Source organism: Oncorhynchus mykiss, chromosome 25, assembly GCF_013265735.2.
Source record: "Oncorhynchus mykiss isolate Arlee chromosome 25, USDA_OmykA_1.1, whole genome shotgun sequence".
In the NCBI taxonomy this organism is placed as follows: Eukaryota; Metazoa; Chordata; class Actinopteri; order Salmoniformes; family Salmonidae; genus Oncorhynchus; species Oncorhynchus mykiss.
In genome coordinates, this window is record NC_048589.1 from 30,177,846 (window position 1) to 30,200,931 (window position 23,086).

The 23,086-nt window shown below is 41.9% G+C and overlaps 1 protein-coding gene across 1 annotated transcript in view; it reads left to right on the forward strand.

Moving 5' to 3' along the window:
- Positions 1 to 23,086, forward strand: part of LOC110505775 (A-kinase anchor protein 6) — a 238,281-nt gene that overhangs the window by 85,391 nt on the left and 129,804 nt on the right. The window contains exon 5 of the mRNA XM_036962725.1: positions 20,471 to 20,593. Coding sequence (XP_036818620.1) covers positions 20,471 to 20,593 — 123 coding nt within the window. The remainder of the gene's footprint in view (positions 1 to 20,470; positions 20,594 to 23,086) is intronic.

The following is a 23,086-nucleotide window of genomic DNA, read 5'->3' on the forward strand; positions in this document are numbered from 1 at the left end:
ATGGTAGAAGACACAACAGCAAGGTCATTGATATAGATTATTATGGTATGGTAGAAGACACAGCAGCAAGGTCATTGATATAGATTATTATGGTATGGTAGAAGACACAGCAGCAAGGTCATTGATATACGTTAAGATGATATAGTAGAAGACACAGCAGCAAGTTCATTGATATAGATTAGTGTGGTATGGTAGAAGACACAGCAGCAAGGTCATTGATATAGAAGACACAGCAGCAAGTTCATTGATATAGATTAGTATGGTATGGTAGAAGACACAGCAGCAAGGTCATTGATATAGATTATTATGGTATGGCAGAAGACACAGCAGCAAGGTCATTGATATACGTTAAGATGATATAGTAGAAGACACAGCAGCAAGGTCATTGATATAGATTAGTATGGTATGGTAGAAGACACAGTGGCAAGGTCATTGATATAGATTAGTATGGTATGGTAGAAGACACAGCATCAAGGTCATTGATATAGATTAGTATGGTATGGTAGAAGACACAGTGGCAAGGTCATTGACATAGATTAGTATGGTAGAAGACACAGCAGCAAGGTCATTGATATAGATTAGTATGGTATGGTAGAAGACACAGCAGCAAGGTCATTGATATAGATTAGTATGGTATGGTAGGAGACACAGCAGCAAGGTCATTGATATAGATTATTATGGTATGGTAGAAGACACAGCAGCAAGGTCATTGATATAGATTATTATGGTATGGTAGAAGACACAGCAGCAAGGTCATTGATATAGATTATTATGGTATGGTAGAAGACACAGCAGCAAGGTCATTGATATACGTTAAGATGATATAGTAGAAGACACAGCAACAAGTTCATTGATATAGATTAGTATGGTATGGTAGAAGACACAGCAGCAAGGTCATTGATATAGATTAGTATGGTATGGTAGAAGACACAGTAGCAAGGTCATTGATATAGATTAGTATGGTAGAAAACACAGCAGCAAGGTCATTGATATAGATTAGTATGGTATGGTAGAAGACACAGCAGCAAGGTCATTGATATAGATTAGTATGGTATGGTAGAAGACACAGTAGCAAGGTCATTGATATAGATTAGTATGGTAGAAAACACAGCAGCAAGGTCATTGATATAGATTAGTATGGTATGGTAGAAGACACAGAAGCAAGGTCATTGATATAGATTATTATGGTATGGTAGAAGACACAGCAGCAAAGTCATTGATATAGATTAGTATGGTATGGTAGAAGACACAGCAGCAAGGTCATTGATATAGATTATTATGGTATGGTAGAAGACACAGCAGCAAGGTCATTGATATAGATTATTATGGTATGGTAGAAGACACAGCAGCAAGGTCATTGATATACGTTAAGATGATATAGTAGAAGACACAGCAACAAGTTCATTGATATAGATTAGTATGGTATGGTAGAAGACACAGCAGCAAGGTCATTGATATAGATTAGTATGGTATGGTAGAAGACACAGCAGCAAGGTCATTGATATAGATTAGTATGGTAGAAGACACAGCAGCAAGGTCATTGATATACCTTAAGATGATATAGTAGAAGACACAGCAACAAGTTCATTGATATAGATTAGTATGGTATGGTAGAAGACACAGCAGCAAGGTCATTGATATAGATTAGTATGGTATGGTAGAAGACACAGCAGCAAGGTCATTGATATAGATTATTATGGTATGGTAGAAGACACAGCAGCAAGGTCATTGATATAGATTAGTATGGTATGGTAGAAGACACAGCAGCAAGGTCATTGATATAGATTAGTATGGTATGGTAGAAGACACAGCAGCAAGGTCATTGATATAGATTAGTATGGTATGGTAGAAGACACAGCAGCAAGGTCATTGATATAGATTAGTATGGTATGGTAGAAGACACAGTGGCAAGGTCATTGATATAGATTAGTATGGTAGAAGACACAGCAGCAAGGTCATTGATATAGATTAGTATGGTATGGTAGAAGAAACAGCAGCAAGGTCATATATATAGATTAGTATGGTATGGTAGGAGACACAGCAGCAAGGTCATTGATATAGATTATTATGGTATGGTAGAAGACACAGCAGCAAGGTCATTGATATAGATTAGTATGGTATGGTAGAAGACACAGCAGCAAGGTCATTGATATAGATTATTATGGTATGGTAGAAGACACAGCAGCAAGGTCATTGATATAGATTAGTATGGTATGGTAGAAGACACAGCAGCAAAGTCATTGATATAGATTAGTATGGTATGGTAGAAGACATAGAAGCAAGGTCATTGATATAGATTAGTATGGTATGGTAGGAGACACAGCAGCAAGGTCATTGATATAGATTAGTATGGTATGGTAGAAGACACAGTAGCAAGGTCATTGATATAGATTAGTATGGTAGAAAACACAGCAGCAAGGTCATTGATATAGATTAGTATGGTATGGTAGAAGACACAGAAGCAAGGTCATTGATATAGATTATTATGGTATGGTAGAAGACACAGCAGCAAAGTCATTGATATAGATTAGTATGGTATGGTAGAAGACACAGCAGCAAGGTCATTGATATAGATTAGTATGGTATGGTAGAAGACACAGAAGCAAGGTCATTGATATAGATTATTATGGTATGGTAGAAGACACAGCAGCAAAGTCATTGATATAGATTAGTATGGTATGGTAGAAGACATAGAAGCAAGGTCATTGATATAAATTAGTATGGTATGGTAGAAGACACAGCAGCAAGGTCATTGATATAGATTAGTATGGTATGGTAGAAGACACAGTAGCAAGGTCATTGATATAGATTAGTATGGTAGAAAACACAGCAGCAAGGTCATTGATATAGATTAGTATGGTAGAAGACACAGCAGCAAGGTCATTGATATAGATTAGTATGGTATGGTAGAAGACACAGCAGCAACGTCATTGATATAGATTAGTATGGTATGGTAGAAGACACAGCAGCAAGGTCATTGATATAGATTAGTATGGTATGGTAGAAGACACAGCAGCAAGGTCATTGATATAGATTAGTATGGTATGGTAGAAGACACAGCAGCAAGGTCATTGATATAGATTAGTATGGTATGGTAGAAGACACAGCAGCAAGGTCATTGATATAGATTAGTATGGTATGGTAGAAGACACAGCAGCAAGGTCATTGATATACGTTAAGATGATATAGTAGAAGACACAGCAGCAAGGTCATTGATATAGATTAGTATGGTATGGTAGAAGACACAGTGGCAAGGTCATTGATATAGATTAGTATGGTAGAAGACACAGCAGCAAGGTCATTGATATAGATTAGTATGGTATGGTAGAAGAAACAGCAGCAAGGTCATTGATATAGATTAGTATGGTATGGTAGGAGACACAGCAGCAAGGTCATTGATATAGATTATTATGGTATGGTAGAAGACACAGCAGCAAGGTCATTGATATAGATTAGTATGGTATGGTAGAAGACACAGCAGCAAGGTCATTGATATAGATTATTATGGTATGGTAGAAGACACAGCAGCAAGGTCATTGATATAGATTAGTATGGTATGGTAGAAGACACAGCAGCAAAGTCATTGATATAGATTAGTATGGTAGAAAACACAGCAGCAAGGTCATTGATATAGATTAGTATGGTATGGTAGAAGACACAGAAGCAAGGTCATTGATATAGATTAGTATGGTATGGTAGGAGACACAGCAGCAAGGTCATTGATATAGATTAGTATGGTATGGTAGAAGACACAGTAGCAAGGTCATTGATATAGATTAGTATGGTAGAAAACACAGCAGCAAGGTCATTGATATAGATTAGTATGGTATGGTAGAAGACACAGAAGCAAGGTCATTGATATAGATTATTATGGTATGGTAGAAGACACAGCAGCAAAGTCATTGATATAGATTAGTATGGTATGGTAGAAGACACAGCAGCAAGGTCATTGATATAGATTAGTATGGTATGGTAGAAGACACAGAAGCAAGGTCATTGATATAGATTATTATGGTATGGTAGAAGACACAGCAGCAAAGTCATTGATATAGATTAGTATGGTATGGTAGAAGACATAGAAGCAAGGTCATTGATATAGATTAGTATGGTATGGTAGAAGACACAGCAGCAAGGTCATTGATATAGATTAGTATGGTATGGTAGAAGACACAGTAGCAAGGTCATTGATATAGATTAGTATGGTAGAAAACACAGCAGCAAGGTCATTGATATAGATTAGTATGGTAGAAGACACAGCAGCAAGGTCATTGATATAGATTAGTATGGTATGGTAGAAGACACAGCAGCAACGTCATTGATATAGATTAGTATGGTATGGTAGAAGACACAGCAGCAAGGTCATTGATATAGATTAGTATGGTATGGTAGAAGACACAGCAGCAAGGTCATTGATATAGATTAGTATGGTATGGTAGAAGACACAGCAGCAAGGTCATTGATATAGATTAGTATGGTATGGTAGAAGACACAGAAGCAAGGTCATTGATATAGATTATTATGGTAATGTAGAAGACACAGCAGCAAAGTCATTGATATAGATTAGTATGGTATGGTAGAAGACATAGAAGCAAGGTCATTGATATAGATTAGTATGGTATGGTAGAAGACACAGCAGCAAGGTCATTGATATAGATTATTATGGTATGGTAGAAGACACAGCAGCAAGGTCATTGATATAGATTAGTATGGTATGGTAGAAGACACAGCAGCAAAGTCATTGATATAGATTAGTATGGTATGGTAGAAGACACAGCAGCAAAGTCATTGATATAGATTAGTATGGTATGGTAGAAGACATAGAAGCAAGGTCATTGATATAGATTAGTATGGTATGGTAGAAGACACAGCAGCAAGGTCATTGATATAGATTAGTATGGTATGGTAGAAGACACAGTAGCAAGGTCATTGATATAGATTAGTATGGTAGAAAACACAGCAGCAAGGTCATTGATATAGATTAGTATGGTATGGTAGAAGACACAGAAGCAAGGTCATTGATATAGATTATTATGGTATGGTAGAAGACACAGCAGCAAAGTCATTGATATAGATTAGTATGGTATGGTAGAAGACACAGAAGCAAGGTCATTGATATAGATTAGTATGGTATGGTAGGAGACACAGCAGCAAGGTCATTGATATAGATTAGTATGGTATGGTAGAAGACACAGTAGCAAGGTCATTGATATAGATTAGTATGGTAGAAAACACAGCAGCAAGGTCATTGATATAGATTAGTATGGTATGGTAGAAGACACAGAAGCAAGGTCATTGATATAGATTATTATGGTATGGTAGAAGACACAGCAGCAAAGTCATTGATATAGATTAGTATGGTATGGTAGAAGAAACAGCAGCAAGGTCATTGATATAGATTAGTATGGTATGGTAGGAGACACAGCAGCAAGGTCATTGATATAGATTATTATGGTATGGTAGAAGACACAGCAGCAAGGTCATTGATATAGATTAGTATGGTATGGTAGAAGACACAGCAGCAAGGTCATTGATATAGATTATTATGGTATGGTAGAAGACACAGCAGCAAGGTCATTGATATAGATTAGTATGGTATGGTAGAAGACACAGCAGCAAAGTCATTGATATAGATTAGTATGGTAGAAAACACAGCAGCAAGGTCATTGATATAGATTAGTATGGTATGGTAGAAGACACAGAAGCAAGGTCATTGATATAGATTAGTATGGTATGGTAGGAGACACAGCAGCAAGGTCATTGATATAGATTAGTATGGTATGGTAGAAGACACAGTAGCAAGGTCATTGATATAGATTAGTATGGTAGAAAACACAGCAGCAAGGTCATTGATATAGATTAGTATGGTATGGTAGAAGACACAGAAGCAAGGTCATTGATATAGATTATTATGGTATGGTAGAAGACACAGCAGCAAAGTCATTGATATAGATTAGTATGGTATGGTAGAAGACACAGCAGCAAGGTCATTGATATAGATTAGTATGGTATGGTAGAAGACACAGAAGCAAGGTCATTGATATAGATTATTATGGTATGGTAGAAGACACAGCAGCAAAGTCATTGATATAGATTAGTATGGTATGGTAGAAGACATAGAAGCAAGGTCATTGATATAGATTAGTATGGTATGGTAGAAGTCACAGCAGCAAGGTCATTGATATAGATTAGTATGGTATGGTAGAAGACACAGTAGCAAGGTCATTGATATAGATTAGTATGGTAGAAAACACAGCAGCAAGGTCATTGATATAGATTAGTATGGTAGAAGACACAGCAGCAAGGTCATTGATATAGATTAGTATGGTATGGTAGAAGACACAGCAGCAACGTCATTGATATAGATTAGTATGGTATGGTAGAAGACACAGCAGCAAGGTCATTGATATAGATTAGTATGGTATGGTAGAAGACACAGCAGCAAGGTCATTGATATAGATTAGTATGGTATGGTAGAAGACACAGCAGCAAGGTCATTGATATAGATTAGTATGGTATGGTAGAAGACACAGAAGCAAGGTCATTGATATAGATTATTATGGTAATGTAGAAGACACAGCAGCAAAGTCATTGATATAGATTAGTATGGTATGGTAGAAGACATAGAAGCAAGGTCATTGATATAGATTAGTATGGTATGGTAGAAGACACAGCAGCAAGGTCATTGATATAGATTATTATGGTATGGTAGAAGACACAGCAGCAAGGTCATTGATATAGATTAGTATGGTATGGTAGAAGACACAGCAGCAAAGTCATTGATATAGATTAGTATGGTATGGTAGAAGACACAGCAGCAAAGTCATTGATATAGATTAGTATGGTATGGTAGAAGACATAGAAGCAAGGTCATTGATATAGATTAGTATGGTATGGTAGAAGACACAGCAGCAAGGTCATTGATATAGATTAGTATGGTATGGTAGAAGACACAGTAGCAAGGTCATTGATATAGATTAGTATGGTAGAAAACACAGCAGCAAGGTCATTGATATAGATTAGTATGGTATGGTAGAAGACACAGAAGCAAGGTCATTGATATAGATTATTATGGTATGGTAGAAGACACAGCAGCAAAGTCATTGATATAGATTAGTATGGTATGGTAGAAGACACAGTAGCAAGGTCATTGATATAGATTAGTATGGTAGAAAACACAGCAGCAAGTTCATTGATATAGATTAGTATGATAGAAAACACAGCAGCAAAGTCATTGATATAGATTAGTATGGTAGAAAACACAGCAGCAAGGTCATTGATATAGATTAGTATGGTATGGTAGAAGACAAAGCAGCAAGGTCATTGATATAGATTATTATGGTATGGTAGAAGACAAAGCATCAAGGTCATTGATATAGATTAGTATGGTATGGTAGAAGACAAAGCATCAAGGTCATTGATATAGATTATTATGGTATGGTAGAAGACACAGCAGCAAGGTCATTGATATAGATGAGTATGGTATGGTAGAAGACACAGCAGCAAGGTCATTGATACAGATTAGTATGGTATGGTAGAAGACACAGCAGCAAGGTCATTGATATAGATTAGTATGGTATGGTAGAAGACACAGCAGCAAGGTCATTGATTTAGTTTAGTATGGTAGAAGACACAGCAGCAAGGTCATTGATATAGTTTAGTATGGTAGAAGACACAGCAGCAAGGTCATTGATATAGATTAGTATTGTATGGTAGAAGACACATCAGCAAGGTCATTGATATAGATTAGTATTGTATGGTAGAAGACACAGCAGCAAGGTCATTGATATAGTTTAGTATGGTAGAAGACACAGCAGCAAGGTCATTGATATAGATTAGTATTGTATGGTAGAAGACACATCAGCAAGGTCATTGATATAGATTAGTATTGTATGGTAGAAGACACAGCAGCAAAGTCATTGATATAGATTAGTAATGTATGGTAGAAGACACAGCAGCAAAGTCATTGATATAGATTAGTAATGTATGGTAGAAGACACAGCAGCAAGGTCATTGATATAGTTTAGTATGGTAGAAGACACAGCAGCAAGGTCATTGATATAGATTAGTGTGGTATGGTAGAAGACACAGCAGCAAGGTCATTGATATAGATTAGTATGGTAGAAGACACAGCAGCAGAGCTATTTATATAGTTCGTATGGTGTACTAGAAGACAGCAGGGTTAGATTAGGAATAACAATGGTTCAATCATCCAACCCTGTGTCACCCGACAGGATACCTTGGCCCTGGTAGATGCCCAAACGTTTGCATAAACACATTGTTCTCTATCATAAACATAACTATATAACCAATTATTTGAATCATCATGAAAATAGTATTAATACAATTAAGAAAGTAATATTTCATGATCAACTGTGTCAAACGCTTTGAATATATCTAAAAGATGCCAAGAGCGTAGTCATAGTTGACAACTGCTGTAAAGATTTTGTCCACAAGTTGCAAAACAAACATATGTAGAAAAGCCTTTTCAGTGTTAAAGTAGGCCTATACATTTTTGGGGTGTAAAAAGTAATACTCACACAAGTAGTTGAATATTAATGTCCGTTCGAGTGTTCGAATAACTGTTCTCATCCTTAGTGGACTGGAGGCCATTGCGAGTGTACCCATATTGGGCAAAGAAGGAAGTAAAATACATGCTAAAATATGTGCTTTGATTTGTTGATAAAACTCAACTTATATTTCAAAAACATACATTACATTGCACGATCCACATCAGTTCAAATCATTTTTAATGAACTTTCTACATTATTATTGCATCACAATACCAGGCAGGCAACCATTGCGAGTGTACCCTTGAGTTTAAGGTCTGTGCTGTCCGGAATCCTTGGGACGTCCCTATCCCATTGAAGTTGACATTTTAAAATGGTTATGGTTATGGTTAGGGTCGGGATGTCCCAAGGATCCCGGATAACACTGACCATGAGTTTACCAGTCAAATTGCCAGGGTTAGAGGTTCCAAACCTGTTTAATTGTATTCTATCTCTATGTGTGCAGCTGCTGATGCATTGTGTGAGGTGTTGCCTAGTCAACCAAATACTATTTTGCTTGTTTCAGCAAGGAGAAACAAAGTTTCATCACGTTTCTAAGAGTCCATGTTACGGACAAAACAGACTCAAAATCTTGAATGCCCGGCCATCTCGTCTTCAGTCAGCTGTTCGTTCCACAAAAAAAACACACACATATACACACATAAACACATACAGTATACACATATACACATAAACTGTACCAGGTCAAAGTTTGGACACACCTACTTATTCAAGGGTTTTTCTTTATTTTTGCTCTTTTCTACATTGTAGAATAATAGTGAAGACATCAAAACTATGAAATGACACATATGGAATCATGTAGTAACCAAAAAAGTGTTAAACAAATCAAAATATATATTTTATTTTTGAGATTCTTCAAAGTATCCTCCCTTTGCCTTGATGACAACTTTACTCAATCTTGACATTCTCGCAACCAACTTCACCTGGAATTCTTTTCCAACAGTCTTGAAGGAGGCCCCAGATATGCTGAGCACTTGTTGGCTGCTTTTCCTTCACTCATTCCAAACCATCTCATTTGGGTTGAGGTCGGGTGATTGTGGAGGCCAGGTCATCTGATGCAGCACTCCATCACTCTTCTTCTTGGTCAAATAGCCCTACACAGCCTGGAGGTGTGTTGGGTGTTGACAATGACCAGCACACCTTCTCCTCCATGCTTCACGGTGGGAACCACACACTTGGAGATCATCTGTTCACCTACTCTGCGTCTCACAAAGACACGGCGGTTGGACTCATCAGACCAAAGGACAGATTTCCACCGATTAATGTCCATTTCTCATGTTTCTTGGCCCGAAGCGAGTCTCTTCTTCTTATTATTATCTTAGTGTCCTTTAGTAGTTGTTTCTTTGCAGCAATTGGACCATGAAGGCCTGATTCACACAGTCTCCTCTGAACAGTTGATGTTGAGATGTGTCTGCTACTTGAACTCTGTGAAACATTTATTTTGCCTTGTAGCTCTAATGAACTTATGCTCTGCAGCAGAGGTAACTCTGGGTATTCCTTTCCTGTGGCGGTCCTCATGAGAACTAGTTTCAAATCAAATGAAATGTTATTTGTCACATGTGCCGAATACAACAGGTGTAGTAGACCTTACAGTGAAATGCTTACTTACAAGCCCTTAACCAACAATGCAGTTTTAAGAAAATACCTAAAAAAAAGTAAGAGATAAGAATAACAAATAATTAAAGAGCAGCAGTAAATAACAATAGTGGGGGAATATATACAGGGGGTACTGGTACAGAGTCAATGTTTGGGGGCACCAGTTAGTTGAGGTAATCAAGGTAATATGTACATGTAGGGTTATTAAAGTGACTATGCTTAGATAATAACAGAGAGTAGCAGCAGCATAGAAGGGGGGGGGGGGGGGTGGCAAGGTAGCCATTTGATAAGATGTCTTATGGCTCGGGGGTAGAAGCTGTTTAGAAGCCTCTTGGACCTAGACTTGGCGCTCCGGTACCACTTGTCGTGCTGTAGTAGAGAGAACAGTCTATGACTAGGGTGGCTGGAGTCTTTGGCAATTTTTAGGGCCTTCCTCTGACACCGCCTGGTATAGAGGTCCTGGATGGCAGGAAGCTTGGCCCCGGTGATGTACTGGGCCGTTCGCATTACCCTCTGTAGTGCCTTGCGGTCAAAGGCCGAGCAGTTGCCATACCAGGCAGTGATGCAATCCGTCAGGATGCTCTCGATGGTGCAGGTGTAAAACCTTTTGAGGATCTGCGGACCCATGCCAAATCTTTTCAGTCTCCCAAGGGAGAATAGGTTTTATCGTGCCTTCTTCACGACTGTCTTACGGTGTTGGACCATGTTAGTTTGTTGGTGATGTGGACGCCAAGGAACTTGAAGCTCTCAACCTGCTCCACTACAGCCCTGTTGATGAGAATGGGGGAGTGCTCGGCCCTCCTTTTCCTGTAGTCCACAATCAGGGATTGAGCACGTACCCCTGTGGGGCCCCCCTGTTGAGGATCAGCGTGGCAGATGTGTTGCTTCCTACCCTTACCACCTAGGGGCGGCCCGTCAGGAAGTCCAGGATCCAGTTGCAGGGGGAGGTGTTTTGTCCCAGGGTCCTTATCTTACTGAGCTTTGAGGGCACTATGGTGTTGAACCCTGAGCTGTAGTCAATGAATAGCATTCTAGCATAGGTGTTCATTTTGTCCAGGTGTGAAAGGGCTGTGTGGAGTGCAATAGAGATTGCACCATCTGTGGACCTGTGGCGCGGTATGCAAATTAGAGTGGGTCTAGGGTTTCTGGGAAAATGCTGTTGATGTGAGCCATGACCAGCCTTTCAAAGCTGGCTACAGATGTGAGTGCTACGGATCTGTAGTCATTTAGGCAGGTTACTTTAGTGTTCTTGGGCACAGGTACTATGGTGGTCTGCTTGAAACATGTTGGTATTACAGACTCAGACAGGGATAGGTTGAAAATGTCAGTGAAGACACTTGCCAGTTGGTCAGCGTATGCTCGGATTACGGGTCCTGGTAATCCATCTGGCCCTGCGGCCTTGCGAATGTTGACCTTGTGAAGGTTTACTCACACCGGCTGCGGAGAGCGTGAATCACATGGTCGTCCGGAACAGCTGATGCTCTCATGCATGCTTCAGTGTTACTTGCCTCGAAGCGAACACTGAAGTTATTTAGCTCGTCTGGTAGGCTCGTGTCACTGGGCAGCTCTCAGCTGTGCCTCCCTTTGTAGTCTGTAATAGTTTGCAAGCCCTGACACATCTGACCAACATCGGAGCTGAAATCTTAGTCCTGTATTGACTCTTTGCCTGTTTGATGGATCGTCAGCGGGCATAGCGGGATTTCTTATAAACTTCCAGGTTAGAGTCCTGCTCCTTGAAAGCGGCAGCTCTACCCTTTAGCTCAGTGCGAATGATGCCTGTAATCCATAGCTTCTGGTTGGGATTTGTACTAGAGGTCGACCGATTAATCGGCATGGCCGATTCATAACGATCGGTAATCTGCATTTTTGGACGCTGATTACATTGCACTCCACAAGGAGACTGCGTGGCAGGCTGATCACCTGTTACGCGAGTGCAGCAAGGAGCCAAGGTAAGTTGCTAGCTAGCATTAAACTTATCTTATAAAAAACAATCATTCTTAACATAATCACTAGTTAACTACACATGGTTGATGATATTATTTGTTTAACTAGCTTGTCCTGCGTTGCAAATAATCAATGCGGTGCCTGTGAATTTATCATCGAATCACAGCCTACTTCTCCAAACGGGTGATGATTTAACAAGCGCATTCCCGAAAAAAGCACTGTCGTTGCACCATGTACTTAACCATAAACATCAATGATTTTCTTAAAATCAATACACAAGTATATTTTTTTAAACCTGCATATTTAGTTAAAAGAAATTCATGTTATCAGGCAATATTAACTTCGGTCTTAACAAAGACGGTAGCAGCATTATGTACAAAATAAGTTACAAACAATGTGAAAAAACAAACAAAATAGCACGGTTGGTTAAGAGCCAATGAAACAGCAGCCATCCTCTACGGTGCCATCATATTGCTTGATGGTTTTTGTGACTGCACTTAGAAACTTTCGAAGTTCTTGAAATGTTCCAGATTGACTGACCTTCATGTCTTAAAGTAATGATTGACTTTCATTTATCTTTGCTTATTTTAGCTGTTTTTGCCATAAGATGGACTTAGACCTATTTGGTGAAAGACCATCTTCTGTATACCAACCCTACCTTGTCACAACACAACTGATTGGCTCAAACGCATTAAGAAGGAAAGAAATTCCACAAATTAACTTTTAACAAGGCACACCTGTTAATTGAAATGCATTCCAGGTGACTACCTCATGAAGCTGGTTGAGAGAATGCCAAGAGTGTGCACAGCTGTCATCAAGGCAAAGAGTTCTGAAAATATGAAATATACTTATTCATGTCACTGAGGGAGAGAGGGTAATATAATGTTTACATTATATCATGGATCCTATTGAAATATTGAGTGCTTAGGGTTAGAGGGTCTACACCATAATGGTGTCATCTGGTCATCTGTAGGAGGAAGGTATATAGTGTGTGCAATTAAGCTTGGAATGTGCTGAACATGGGGAAGCAATCTTATGTGGCAGGCATTGGATAAGGTGAGAGAGCCATGGATTAGTGACGAAGGGAGTTGAGGTCAGGTCACGTTAAGGGAGAAAGAAACGTTTATGGCCGTATTACTGACTGCCTAGCAGTAAAGATACAACGTTTGTTCAGATGGGTAAGCGGAGACTCAGCCTAGGAGAAAGGTTTAAATATCCGTGTTTGTGTGAAATGTTTTTGTCTGAATGCAGCTGTATTGACCCTCTGGGATGAACTGTCCGTCAAGTTTTACTCTGAGAATTAGAACCTAACAATAGCTTTGATGTCTTCACTATTATTCTACAATGTAGAAAATAGTACAAATAAAGAAAAACCCTGGAAGGAGTAGGTGTGTCCAAACTGTTGACTGGTACCATATATAGTATATACACATACAGTGCATTCGGAAAGTATTCAGACCCCTTCACTTTTTCCACATTTTGTTGCATTACAGCCTTATCCTAAAATGGATGAAAACATTTTTCCCTTATCAATCTACACACAATACCCCATAATTGCAAAGCAAAAACTGAATTTTTGAAATTTGTGCAAATGTATAAAAATATTGAAATATCACATTTACATAAGTATTCAGACCCTTTACTAAGTACTTTGTTGAAGCACCTTTGGCAGCGAATACAGCCCTGAGACTTCTTGGCTATGACGCTACAAGCTTGGCACACCTCTATTTGGGGAGTTCACCCCATTCTTCTCTGCAGATCTTCTCAAACTCTGTCAGGTTTGATGGGGAGCGTTGCTGCACAACTATTTTCAGGTCTCTCCAGAGATGTTCGATCCGGTTCAAGTCTCTGGCTGGGCCACTTAAGGACATTCAGAGACTTGTCCCAAAGCCTCTCCTGCGTTGTCTTGGCTGTGGGCTTAGTTGTCCTGTTGGAAGGTGAGCCTCCAACCCTGTCTTAAGTTCTGAGAGCTCTGGATCAGGTTTTCATCAAGGATCTCTCTGTACTTTGATCCATTCATGTTTCCCTCGATCCTGACTAGTCTCCCAGTCCCTGCTACTGAGGAGTGGCTTTCGTTTGGCCATTCTACCATAAAAGCCTGATTGGTGGAGTGCTGCAGAGATGGTTGTCCTTCTGGAAGGTTCTCCCATCTCCAAAGAGTAACTCTGGAGCTCTTTCAGTGACCATCGGGTTCTTGGTCACCTCCCTGACCAAGGCCCTTCTCCCCCTATTGTTCAGTTTGACCAGGTGGCCACCTCTAGGGAAGAGTCTTGGTGGTTCCAAAATTCTCCCATTTAAGAATGATGGAGACCACTGTGCTCTTGGGGACCTTCAATGCTGCAGACATTTTTTGTTACCCTTTCCCAGATACGGGGGCTCCCGAGTGGCCCAGCGATCTTCGGCTCTGCATCTCAGTGCAAGTGGCATCACTACAGTCCCAGGCTGAATTACATCCGGCCATGAGTCCCATAGGGCGGCGCACAATTGGCCCAGCATCGTCCGGGTTTGGCCGGGGTAGGCCGTCTTTGTAAATAAGAATTTGTTCTTCATTTATTTGCGTAGTTGCAGTGCCTTGCAAAAGTATTCATCTCCCTTGGTGTTTTTCCTATTTTGTTGCATTACAACCTGTAATTTACATTTATTTTTATTTGGATTTCATGTAATGGACGTATACAAAATAGTCCAATTGGTGAAGTGAAATATATTTTTTTACTTGTTTCAAAATGTTTAAAAAAATGTAAAACTGAAAAGTAGCATATGTATTCACCCCCTTTGCTATGCAGCTCCTAAATAAGATCTGTTGCAACCAATTACCTTCAGAAGTCACATAATTAGTTAAATAAAGTCCACCTGTGTGCAGTTTAAGTGGCACATGATCTGTCACATGATCTCAGTATATATACACCTGTTCTGAAAGACCAAGAGACTGCAACACCACTAAGCAAGGGCCACCACTAAGCAAGTGGCACCATGAAGACCAAGGAGCTCTCCAAACAGGTCAGGGACAAAGTTGTTGAGAAGTACAGATCAGGGTTCAGTTATAAAAAAATATCCGAAACTTTGAACATCACACGGCCAATGTTAGCTCAGGGAGTTGATCTTGCAACCTTTTGGTTACAAGTCCAATGCTCTAACCACTTTTGCTTTGTCATTATGGGGTATTGTGTGTAGATTGACGAGGAAAATATTTAATTTAATCAATTTTAGAATAAGGCTGCAACGTAACAGAATGTGGAAGGGGTCTGAGTGTACAAAACATTATGAACACCTGCTCTTTCCATGACAGACTGACCAGGTGAAGCTGGGATCCCTTATTGATGTCACCTGTTAAATCCACTTCAATCAGTGTTGAAGAAGGTGAGGAAACAGGTTAAAGAAGGATTTTTAATCATTGAGACATGGATTGTGTATGTGTGCCATTCAGAGGGTGAATTTGCAAGACTAAAGATTTAAGTGCCTTTGAACAGGGTATGCTAGTAGGTGACAGGTGCACCGTTTTGTGTCAAGAACTGCAACGCTGCTGGGTTTTTCACATGTGATGTTTTTTTTTATTTTCATGGCGTTATTCATCCATAACCGTCTGTTACGTGGTTACATGGTCATTTTACCAGCACTCGATTGACTCAAGTTAATGTATTCCCAAACTAGACAGTGTTGCTAATTCATTCTGGTTCATAATGATGGTGTCAATATGCATTTGCATGTCAACACATCTTCAAAGGTCAGCTGTATACTGACAGCTACAGTATTGATTAAGTGATTTATGAACAGATTAACTGTTGTTGTCGTCTTGCATATGGTAATACGGCATTAGTCACAACAAGGTTTCCTCCAATGTCACATAGCATGCCAAACTGAGGATTAAGGTTGTGACAAGTTTTGAATACCTACACATCAGAGATGGCCTAACCTGCTTTTGAGGATCATTCAGCATGCTGCATACCTGTTTGCTCTGATCCAATTCTTATTGTAGAAAGAAAAGAACGCAGGAGAGCTACAGAGTACATTCAGAAATATTAAAAAGCGAAAACCAGTGCCAGCTAGCACATTAAAAGCTTAGTGAAACACATCACTCCCTGGTCTTCTCTCTACTCTCACATAGAATAACCTCAACTACTGACCACTGCAACCTTCTCCTGCATCCCTCATGTTCATCTTTCTCATCCACCTGTAATGCAATTAGACCATTAGGTAAATAATGAAGAGCATGTAATCAAATCTATGAAGGAGCTGGGTGCTAATGTATTATTTGGAGAGAGCGAGAGAGAGAGACACACTCACTCCATTCTTTAACACATACAGTAAGTAGTGATATTATATTCTCCATAGTCAGTGAACCTGTCACGCCCTGACCTGAGTATTCTTTGTTTTCTTTATATATTTTGGTTAGGTCAGGGTGTGACAAGGGTGGTATGTGTGTTTTGTCTCATGTAGGTTTTTCACTATCTAGGGGTTTTGTAGATTTATGGGGTTGTTTCCATCTAGGTGTTTTTGTAGGTCTATGGTTGCCTAGATTGGTTCTCAATTAGAGGCAGGTGTTTATCGTTGTCTCTGATTGGGAACCATATTTAGGCAGCCATCTTCTTTGGGTATTTTGTGGGTTGTTGTCTGTTATGTTGCATGTTAGCACAGTGTTTATATAGCGGTCATCGTTATTGTTTTTTTTGTTTAAGTGTTCTTCATTCAATAAAGCAGAATGTATTCACACCACGCTGCGCTTTGGTCCCCTCCATACGACGATCGTGACAGAACCTCATCCCTGATGAGCCTCGGTGACTCCATGGTATCCTGCCATGCCATCACAGGGATGTCTGTCTGACACTTGTTCCACAGTCTCCAGGACAATGTCAATGCCAGTAGAGTTACCATGAGCTAACCTATAAATACTACATAGACATAACTAGTATTGTATAATCATTTAGCATCAACATTCTCCACTATATATGATAAAATATTATCTGTAGTTTTACACTGTAGCTATTATGCCATGAAAATACTCTGTGTTTGTCCCAAATGACACAATATTCCTTATATGGTGCACTACATTTGACCAGAGCATTATGGGTCCTGGTCAAAAGTAGTGCACTAAATAGGGAATATGGTGCCATTTTGGGAGGCAGACTCAGTCTTTTGACTATTTATCTCCAGTCTGTCATTGAGCCACACAGTGGATTCTCTCCTGTTGGTAAAGCCTGAATAGCACAGTGTGGTTTTAATGCCACCTCCTGGCAGGAATGGAGAATGACGACTGTGAGAGAATTCACATTTGGCTCGTCTACAGTGCCTACATATAAAATAGAACAGCATTTTGTTGCATATGCAGTGCATACATTTCATGCATTGAAAACAATTAATTGAAATCAAATGCTTGCTGTTATAGTTCTGTAATGTACTACCAGCCATGTATCTTTCCAATGGTTGTTACTGATTGTTAGATGCTTAGGTTGCCACTTTGGCGATTCCATAGGATTAAATGTATTTACAAATCAGACATCTTGAAGGGTTCCATGCAATCAGAGGATTAGCACATTCTCTCCTCTGCTGTCCTTGGGCTATGTCTAACAGAGAGGCTGGGGCTGAAGCTGGGACTGAGAGAGAGCCTGAGGCTTTGAGAGAGTCAGCTAGGCTGTGAAGCTATGGGGCTGAGAGAGAGGCAGCCAGGCTGTGAGGCTATGGGGCTGAGAGAGAGGCAGCCAGGCTGTGAGGCTATGGGGCTGAGAGAGAGGCAGCCAGGCTGTGAGGCTATGGGGCTGAGAGAGAGGCAGCCAGGCTGTGAGGCTATGGGGCTGAGAGAGAGGCAGCCAGGCTGTGAGGCTATGGGGCTGAGAGAGAGGCAGCTAGGCTGTGAGGCTATGGGGCTGAGAGAGAGTCAGCCGGGCTGTGAGGCTATGGGGCTGAGAGAGAGGCAGCCAGGCTGTGAGGCTATGGGGCTGAGAGAGGCAGCCAGGCTGTGAGGCTTTGGGGCTGAGAGAGAGGAAAAGCGTATGAATAACATGAATGAGCAACATCCCTTCTCTTCCCATCCATCCCCTCTAAACTTCTCTCAGGGAAAAAGAGAGAAAGACAGGTGGAGAGTAGAAAAAGGAAGACTGAAAAAAGACAGGCTGAGGCTATGGGGCTGAGAGAGGCAGCCAGGCTGTGAGGCTATGGGGCTGAGAGAGAGTCAGCCAGGCTGTGAGGCTATGGGGCTGAGAGAGAGTCAGCCAGGCTGTGAGGCTATGGGGCTGAGAGAGTCAGCCAGGCTGTGAGGCTATGGGGCTGAGAGAGAGGCTGAGGCTATGAGAGAGTCAGCGAGGCTATGGGGCTGAGAGAGAGGCAGCCAGGCTGTGAGGCTATGGGGCTGAGAGAGAGGCAGCCAGGCTGTGAGGCTATGGGGCTGAGAGAGAGGCAGCCAGGCTGTGAGGCTATGGGGCTGAGAGAGAGGCGGCTAGGCTGTGAGGCTATGGGGCTGAGAGAGAGGCAGCCAGGCGCGCCACCTGAGATGATACGTGTCACACACAGAGGTGATTGAATACATTAGCATGCGGGCCTCTGGAGATGACTTCATCCTCATGGCAACAGACAGCTAGCTGGCAGCTGAAGGTTCTACTGGGGGTTTCTCAGGGGCCTAGTCAAGTGTGACGCCACGGACGAGCAGAGCCTTCCTTCCCTCTATCCCTCTCTCTCTCTCACTCTTTCTTGCTCTTTCGCTTTCCATTCCTTCAAGTCTGCCTTTCTCTCACTCCCTCTATACGGCTGTCTTTTTTCAGTCTTCCTTTTTCTACTCTCCACCTGTCTTTCTCTCTTTTTCCCTGAGAGAAGTTTAGAGGGGATGGATGGGAAGAGAAGGGATGTTGCTCATTCATGTTATTCATACGCTTTTCCTCCTGCCTGCCTGGCGCATTACATTGGCCCATAAACCCATTCTGTGACAAGCTAAGCCCTGCCGTTAATGCTGTTGTCACCAGGGGCTGTGTATTCATCTTGGTTGTTGTCACCAGGGTCTGTGTATTCATCTTGGTTGTTGTCACCAGGGGCTATGTATTCATCTTGGTTGTTGTCACCAGGGTCTGTGTATTCATCTTGGTTGTTGTCACCAGGGGCTGTGTATTCATCTTGGTTGTTGTCACCAGGGGCTGTGTATTCATCTTGGTTGTTGTCACCAGGGGCTGTGTATTCATCTTGGTTGTTGTCACCAGGGTCTGTGTATTCATCTTGATTGTTGTCACCAGGGGCTATGTATTCATCTTGATTGTTGTCACCAGGGGCTGTGTATTCATCTTGGTTGTTGTCACCAGGGGCTGTGTATTCATCTTGGTTGTTGTCACCAGGGGCTGTGTATTCATCTTGGTTGTTGTCACCAGGGGCTGTGTATTCATCTTGGTTGAAAGCTTTACTGGTGGAGAGGGAGGATGAAAAGGAAATGCACATAATGTCCTTGTCCTTGGGAATTGTGTTCTAGTCTCAGTGTCTGTAATGTGCATATCTCACTGGCTAATATGGCCCGCTTACGACTAGTCTACTGCACACAGTCAAGACATTAATGCAATATATTTTTTTATGGTGGAAAAGGGAGAGGTGTAAAGAGGAAGATTGAGCAGGAGGGAGAGTATTTGTTAGTGACTGAGCAAGGTCCTGGTTATGCCCACTATACTAGTATTGCCATCCAGGCCCTGGTAATAGGATGGTACTGATACTACACCCTGTGTGCCAGCCTGCCAGCTCTGCCTTTAAACCAAGACTCTGCCTCAGCTCCTGCCTCAGACCCTGCAAACAAACATACTGGGGCTCTATCCACATCTGAAAAGAGGTCATTTAAATCAATATTTTGGATTTTCATCACTGTCACATAATGAGCAGGAGGCCTGCCATGGAGAATGAGAGAAATATAATCATGTTGAATTCTGGGGCCATGAATTACCCAACACCGAACAATGAGTGAAGCTTTACTGCATCCATACACTGTACACCAGGGAGTGAACACTGGATGTACAGAGCTGAGGTAGTAATTAATGAAGTCAATGCCTTTCTTCACCAGCGGATGGCAGTAGTCACACACCACACAGCAAGCCTCTCCTCCACTCATCCTCTCTTTGACTAAGCACCTCTAGCTGATCAAGGGCAATGTTACTAATGGGAAATCTTCCCCATCAACCCATTGTTTGTGTGTATAAACTGATGTGTGTACTGTGTATACCCTCAATTCACCCTAAAGTTGGTTGTTTAACTCAAGGGATGAAATATTACATAACAAGAATAACACCAGAGTTGCTGCTGTAGGTTGACTCTCTCTTTCTCTTTTTCTCTTGCTCTTTCTCTTGCTCTTTCTCTCTTTCTCTCTCTTGCTCTTTCTCTTTCTCTTGCTCTTTCTCTTTCTCTCTCAGGGCTTTGTGAAAAAACTAGATGAGTTTATCTGCTGGCTGAGGGAAGCCCTGGAGACCACAGAGAACTGGACGCCACCCAAAGCTGAAATGGACAGCCTCAAGCTCTACCTGGAGACACACCTGGTGACACACACACACACTGTCACACACACTGTCTCTCTCCCTCTCTCACGCGCTCACATGCAACAACGTGCACAGTTCATAACTGCATATGAATACAAACAAAGAGACGTGCTGCTTCCTGACAAGTCCTCACACTCTCAACAGCAAACATATGTGCAAGTGCACACAAACACATACACACATGCACAGACAGACAGACACACACACACACACACGTACACACACTTTGCATACATCCAGAGAGACCAGCCAATATGACTCTTCATAGCTCCCTGCTGAGTGCATCTCTGCATAATTATATACGTATATAAACATGTGTATACTCTGTTCTTCATGCCAACAACACTAACACCCATTAAACATGCATTTGTATTTTATCCCTAATCTTGTACAAAACTCCCTGTGTGTACATATACTGTATATCTCTCTCAGTATCAGAGGTTTGCTGTGGAACAGGCAGCCAAGTTTGTCATCTTGATGGAAGGAAGATGTGAAGCCCTTCCCAATAAAACATTACTACATGTTAGTATTGATTGAGACGGGCCCTGCTAGGCACACTTGTTTTCCTCAGTCACCCCCTGCTCCAGGGGAGGGGAGTGGAGGGGAGCTGCTCCCAATTCAATGTTTGGTCTTGGGCTGCAGCTGGCACGTAGCATTGGGGGTGGAGGGAGGTTGAATGAGTCTAGCTTAGCGAGGCGGCGAGCTGCGCTTCTTTCCGGTGCCCCTGTGAGAGCGGTAACGAGATGTCTGTGAGCCCGGGCCGAGCAGGCGCCTCTTTCCGGTGCCCCTGTGAGAGCGGTAACGAGATGTCTGTGAGCCCGGGCCGAGCAGGCGCCTCTTTCCGGTGCCCCTGTGAGAGCGGTAATGAGATGTCTGTGAGCCCGGGCCGAGCAGGCGCCTCTTTCCGGTGCCCCTGTGAGAGCGGTAAGGAGATGTCTGTGAGCCCGGGCCGAGCAGGCGCCTCTTTCCGGTGCCCCTGTGAGAGCGGTAACGAGATGTCTGTGAGCCCGGGCCGAGCAGGCGCCTCTTTCCGGTGCCCTGTGAGAGCGGTAAGGAGATGTCTGTGAGCCCGGGCCGAGCAGGCGCCTCTTTCCGGTGCCCCTGTGAGAGCGGTAACGAGATGTCTGTGAGCCCGGGCCGAGCAGGCGCCTCTTTCCGGTGCCCCTGTGAGAGCGGTAAGGAGATGTCTGTGAGCCCGGGCCGAGTAGGCGCCTCTTTCCGGTGCCCCTGTGAGAGCGGTAACGAGATGTCTGTGAGCCCGGGCCGAGCAGGCGCCTCTTTATAAGGCATTGAGAGATGGCGCAAAATGAAACGGCTATTGATTGAGCTTGATGGCCGATCCAGCTCTTTAAATCACATTAACGACACCACTCTGCAATGGTGGTAAATGAACAAGAGGCCCATAGTTAGAGAGAGAGAGGGGTGGGAGGGGGCACTCGCCAGTGGGTGTCAAACCCCTTAATACACAGACAGAATACACAGGAAGTTAGATACAGCCCCCTTCTCTCTCTCTCTCTTTCTCCCTTTCTCTCAAGCACCACTTTTGTAAAAAAGTGCTATTGGATAATCATTATTCCAAAGGCCCTACTGATTAAATGAAATACAATTGCAGCAGCTTTGAAATTGGTATTTCAATGTCAGATCTCAATGTCATCCCATTTAGTTATACGATACGCTACTCAGAAACATGGTAATGCCAACACAAAAAAGAATCTGATCAAATAGAATTGGAGATAAAATGCCTTGCAGGTCACTTTTTAGTCTGTTATTATTATGACAGTAGCCAGGTATCTCCCCCTCTGGCTTGAGTGAGCCAATGCTTTTCCTACCTTAGCCTTCCTACCTCCCAGCTCACCTCTTTAACCTCTTTAATGTTGTGTGTTTGTGTGGGTTGGTTCTTCCCTCTCTCCCTCTGTCCTTCCCTCTGTTTCAGTGAGATGACGTCCCTGCCCTGCCTGTCTGTATGTGTGATGTGATGTAGGGATGACAGTCCTCTCACCTGAGCCTGAGAGGAGCGAGGGGCTCCAAATCCAGGAAGTGTATACTGTAGCACAGTGGTCGGCCCGCGAGGGATTTCTTTTGGCCATTTTAGCAATGTTTATAAAAAGACTCAAATCAGTTAAGCATAAAATAAATTTAATTTAGGAAATCTGTTCCCAAGTATTCCCACGGAGAAAAAGAGACGTCATCGTGTCTCAATGTAATGAAGGTATGAAATTCTAGTTATTTTCAAATACAATCTATTTTTGAGCTTAGTTGTGGTCAGTTTGAAGTATACAAACTATTATAATTATTTTCCGGCTCCCCAAAAAAACTACCCGTGAATTAATCTACTCGCCTATCCCTGCTGTTGTACATCTAGAGGTGTCAAATTGGTGACAACCCTCCTGCCCCCAGCTTAATCCACTCAGAGCCTTGCAGTGTGCGTCCCAAATGGCACCTTATTCCCTATATGATGCACTACTTTTGAATTAGTGCACTTTTTTTTTTTAT